Source organism: Arachis ipaensis, chromosome B04 (genome assembly GCF_000816755.2).
Source record: "Arachis ipaensis cultivar K30076 chromosome B04, Araip1.1, whole genome shotgun sequence".
NCBI classification, from domain to species: domain Eukaryota; kingdom Viridiplantae; phylum Streptophyta; class Magnoliopsida; order Fabales; family Fabaceae; genus Arachis; species Arachis ipaensis.
In genome coordinates this window covers 125,947,439-125,952,516 of record NC_029788.2, presented here as the reverse complement: position 1 = coordinate 125,952,516, position 5,078 = coordinate 125,947,439, and the positions used below count along the sequence as shown (strand labels likewise).

General features: G+C 34.8%; 1 protein-coding gene across 4 annotated transcripts; it reads right to left on the bottom strand.

Annotated features, from left to right (window-relative positions):
- LOC107635263 (COP9 signalosome complex subunit 7) lies at positions 30–5,078 on the bottom strand. 4 transcript variants are annotated; one of them, XM_016338682.2, is made up of 9 exons: positions 4,698–5,078; positions 4,090–4,165; positions 3,727–3,815; positions 2,987–3,076; positions 2,681–2,725; positions 2,498–2,568; positions 1,920–2,055; positions 821–929; positions 30–435 (listed from the first exon to the last, which is right to left on the bottom strand). In XM_016338682.2, the coding sequence occupies exons 1-8, from the start codon at positions 4,860–4,862 to the stop codon at positions 855–857; spliced, it is 747 nt and encodes a 248-aa protein (XP_016194168.1). In that variant the 5' UTR covers positions 4,863–5,078; the 3' UTR covers positions 30–435; positions 821–854. The 4 variants fall into 4 exon arrangements, with proteins under 4 accessions (XP_016194168.1, XP_016194169.1, XP_016194166.1 ...); XM_016338683.2 differs by having other exon boundaries at positions 821–926; XM_016338680.2 differs by having other exon boundaries at positions 821–909.

Genomic DNA, 5,078 nt, shown 5'->3' with positions numbered 1-5,078 from the left:
AGATTGGGAGATTGGGAACGACGAGCTCCTTCTACCATCATTGAGGCCATCGGAAAATCAGGCCACAATGTGAATATATATAACTTCTGAAATGTATATTCACCACAGCAGAAAACAGTATAATATTTAGTTAAGGGGGAAAAAAGAAAAGGAAAAGCCGCACCAACATATCTCAGCTTGTTCTTGCCAACTCAATTAAGATTAACAAAGGTTTTCAAGAATATGAGTTCCCAAAATACAACCCTGACTAAATTAACCGACTTCCCCCTATTTTTTCTGTCCCTATTTGGCTTTTTTATGTCATCGACAAGTTGAATAGATATACTTGTTTTCCTCAAAAGCTGATATTTCTGAATTGATGCCAAGCTACTTAAACACTTGTCAAATGACCTCCCTTTATCTAGCTACACTCTTCATGATATTGGATGCCGTCTCCTGCAAATTTTCCAAGCCATAGGTCATGATAGAAAGTTGTAAAAAATTTATCTATAAATTAAAGCACACAAAATAACTAGTTTGAAGTAGATGCTTCATAACAATTATATCTAGCTTCCTTTACAATCCAATGATACCTATATCTAATTGTTGGTCCCCATTGATGGATTATGCTTGTACCGTTCAATTAAGGACTTAAGAAAGAAAAATGGAGAGATCACTTAAAATAAATACAGTACTTGAACATCCAATGCACCAAATATTTATAACAAATGAGAATGAAGATATTGCTTCTGTTGATTTCATGCTCAGTTTCAACACAACCAAATTATATAAAACAATTATACAAAATGACTTTGATACACACAATATTGTCTTGTATTACCTCTTTGGTCGGATTCGATCTTCTTCATAATCCATCACTCCACCAGATTCAGAGCAGATCTCCTCATGGCCTCGGAAGTCGATGTCGGCCTGCTTACAGGGTGTAACTTCTGCCACGAAGTAAGTAAGACTCGTCGACCAATATATCCCAACAGTAAAGAAACATGGGGCAGTTATATATGTGCATACTGCATAGATAATGTTGATAGTTCAATCTTATGCAATAAAACTCCAAATCCTCATATGGGAAAACCTTGAAGTTGAAGGCTGCATAGAGCAGCTCTATATGGCTAAAGAAATGCAACTATGGTTACTATGGATCAAGGGCTGTTTTTACAACTTGACTGTCCTCGAAATTTAGCTTTTAGTACTTACCTTTACAATCTAATATTTCTAATATAATTTTTGCTTCATACTTTCATAATTGTACATTGTTGTTTTCTCTGATATCCTTTTTTGTAGCCAAAACCCAGTTCCATATAACAGACTCTATATACACAGTAGTTAAGAGAAGTTTGGAACTGATCAAGCCAATCAAACTATATTAATCATCACATTTATATGGTTCTTTTCCTGAAAATTTGGCTGTCCTGTTTTGGCTCCAAAAAATATATCAATTTAGAGCCTCGTCCGCATTTTTAAAAAAATCTAGATTGTATTAAATCCAATCCAACATATATGATTTGGCTTCCACTCCTACAATTACAGAAGAAAGTAACCAAATTCATTGGCTTTGATACACCTCCAAACCATAGGAAATGATAGGACATATGACGGCAGGATGAATGGGAAGACTGCATAAGAAGATATTCAAAGGCCACAAAATTTCCCCATAGTCAGTTTGCATCATACTTATTGGATCTTGAAAATAATGCTAGATCAGAATCCCAGCTTGAACCACAAATATACGGCTATACAAAGGTAAAAATAAAACTTGTACATAACCAGCACAATACCCTTACACAAAACGATCCCCACTTTGGTCAAACGAGCATAAAGCAAGGGTAGACACATCAATTTTGGCATGTAAAGCCACAGAAGAGGAAATTCTATAAAAGATAAAAGTTACATGCAAGCATATGAAAATAAATTCAACCGACCTTGAAAAGAGACTTCTTCACTTCTTCCACCTTCTCTTCCACCTCTTTCCTGTGCTTCTTGTCAACTTCACTCATACTATCAGCCCATCTTATCTTCTCTTGGATTGATACAAGCAGATTTTCTGATGTAGACAGCCTATGTTTTGAAGTCATGAATAAAATTTGTTATATTTTGAAAGTGATTCCATACAACACATTCTAAAAATGAGCATAAGATATAGTGCTAGACTGTTGAAAATAAAAGAGGCAAAGAAACATAACTAGCAGAATTATAGAGAAAAGATCTAAGAATCCAATCCATATATATATATACACGCACAAAAAATTATGACAAGGCAACTCCAGGTTACTGACCTCAACTGAATATTTAATGCTAAATAGACTGAAACATAAGTTGATTAAAAAAGTGACCATAGTGACAAATTCAATTTCTGTAGTTAAGCATGGAAATTGTGAGCTCCCATTGGATAAGGAAATTAAAATATTCTTTTTCCAGGTAAACATAATTGATTTACTAATGAGACAAATAACCACAGGTAATTCAACTCCCAAACCCCTAAGTGAAAAGCACAAATTACCAGTTAGAGAGCGTATGTATCATACTACCCAGTTGGCCAGGCCTCAAATCCCTCCCTGCTGCAAATTGAACCTGAAAGCATACAAAAAGATCAACTAATTTCCTAATGGAGTACGTAAAGAATAAGATAAAAGGCTTTAAAAGACAAATTTTAAGAAAATAACAAATGATGGTGAGCTGAGACCTCAAAACATCGTCGTAACTGATCCAGCTTTCCTCTGACTATTCCCTGATGACAGCAGAAAATTTAGAAACATAACTTGTTCTCTAAGTATTATTACCAACTCACAAATTATTAATTAGATTTTCAAAGAAATAAAAATATACATTACATATCTAGAAAATAGTGATCTTATGTGCAAGTGGGATATATCATTAAGGGTATCTACATGGATCCCTGAAGATCTCATGTGATATCGTGTAGATGGATATTTCATTAATTTTTTATGTTTGAGGGGTAATACATTCTCTTCAAGGAAAGGATGCCTACCGCATACATGCATTCATTTATTAGAAAATCTTCAAGTTCACGAACATTTGTCACATCTAACTCCTGCATCAGTTGGTCATAGGGCAGCACCTAAAAATAAAATACATAAAAAAATTTAGTCATGAAAAGTAATTGCTTAATGTGAAAATCCAAGTGCAATGACTCACAGAATAATCAAACAAAGAAAGCTTGAATCTGGATTAACCAGGTCATGTTTCACAAAAAGGAAACAGGATTTAAAATGATAAACTCAACTAAGTTAATCAGCAATTTGTTTGTATCAATATAAAATAAATTGACCCAAAACCAATACAACTCAATTCAAACTGATCCAAACTACACATATAACCTTTTGTTATTAAATTGTATTTTTACTTGTAATAACATTGAGTAATGATATCGGATTATGTGTCAAGTCAATTAAAAAATCTGTTACTACCACTAAATGAGTTATTATTACTACTATTAATTATATTTTCAAAGGAAAAAATTATTAAATCAATCCAATCTGAACCAACGTAAATGATATTGTTTGGACCAGCTGGCCTTTTAACTGTAACGGTTAAAGCAAACTAAACCACAGATACCTCTAACAAAACTTGATCCAATAACAGAGCCATGTGAAAATAGGCAATATCCAAGTCAAAATCTATAATGGATCAATCATCTATCTGAACCACTAATTCAAGCAAAAACGATTAAAAAAAAAGTAACCAATAACTGGATTAAATGAGAAAAACCTTGAATGTCTCGGCCAGAGTAAGAACTGTAAGTTGCTTGAGCTTCAGGATCTGGTCAGGTGTCAACTTTGGAAGACGATCAGCATTACCTGTAAACCATTTAACCTTCTTAATAAGCAACTCTACGTGATTCTTTGTTCTTTTAGGGAATAAAAATACCATATATATATATAGACACACACACACACACACACAAAAGGAGAAAGAGGTGGATTTTCATATTTTTCTCATGATATTGTTCACAAAATAGAAAATCATGTGAAAGATACAATATGCAGAACCTAGTGCACTTCAAAATCACCAGGATATGATTATGAATCTATAAGCAATCAGCCAATCACACAGGTGAATCCTTGGGCTTACTCTTGTAGTCACTCCACGTTCCATGGGCAAACAAGCGAAGCATATCAAGGTATGCTGAATTCTCGCTGGCCTCAAGCTGCCAGAAAAAAAAAATAGAATAGAACAACGAGTTAAAAAAATGATAGAAGAATGAGCTATTGTATTTAAAGGGAAGGGGGCATGATCAGTGCGGTCATCTGCACTTACATATCCGATTAAGAGATTAACATAACTCAAAAGAATGGGAATTAACATTTAACATGAAAATAGCAAAACAAAGATAAATTGGGTGGTTTCCGAATGAAATAAGTTACATAACCTACTTATTCCTTCAAGGGTTCATGACAATGCTACAATCATTCAAGACAACTAAATTCAAGCAAAACATATGACTCTAGAACTCTTTCACAACACACTAAACACAATAGAGTCAAATAAATGTAACAGCAAACCTAACAACCCAAAAATATAAACCTTCGCTTCTCAGCTTCCCTTTGCAATCAACAACCATCGTTGGGAACAATTAAAAATAAGCCATAAAACGTAACTAATATGAAACAAAAAGCAATAAAGCCGGAAAAATCAAAATATACATGTAGAATGGGAGTGTGTAAGAAAGAGAGAAGGACCTGAAGGACATTCGGGAGCGCGAGAATCTCGGAGAAGGCGAAGAGCGAAGGATGAGAGGTTGCATCGACGATGACGGAAACAATCGCCGGAGAGTTAGGGGAATTAGAAGAGGCTTGCTTCACGAACTGGTCGATCAGCTCCGATTGCTTTTGCTCGATGTCCATTGCGAACGAACCACTCTAGGGTTTTGGGGATTGAGGAAGGGAGTTGTGATCGGAAAATAGATAGATGGGGGGAAATAAGGAGGATTTTAGGTTTAGGGTTTGAAGATTTTGGGCTGAGAAAGGATTTGAAAATTGAAGTCCAGAGTTGTATGGTTTTAGCTTCTGAGCTTTGTGAGTGAGTTTGTGAGAGTGAATGGAGAGAATAATGGAGGAAAG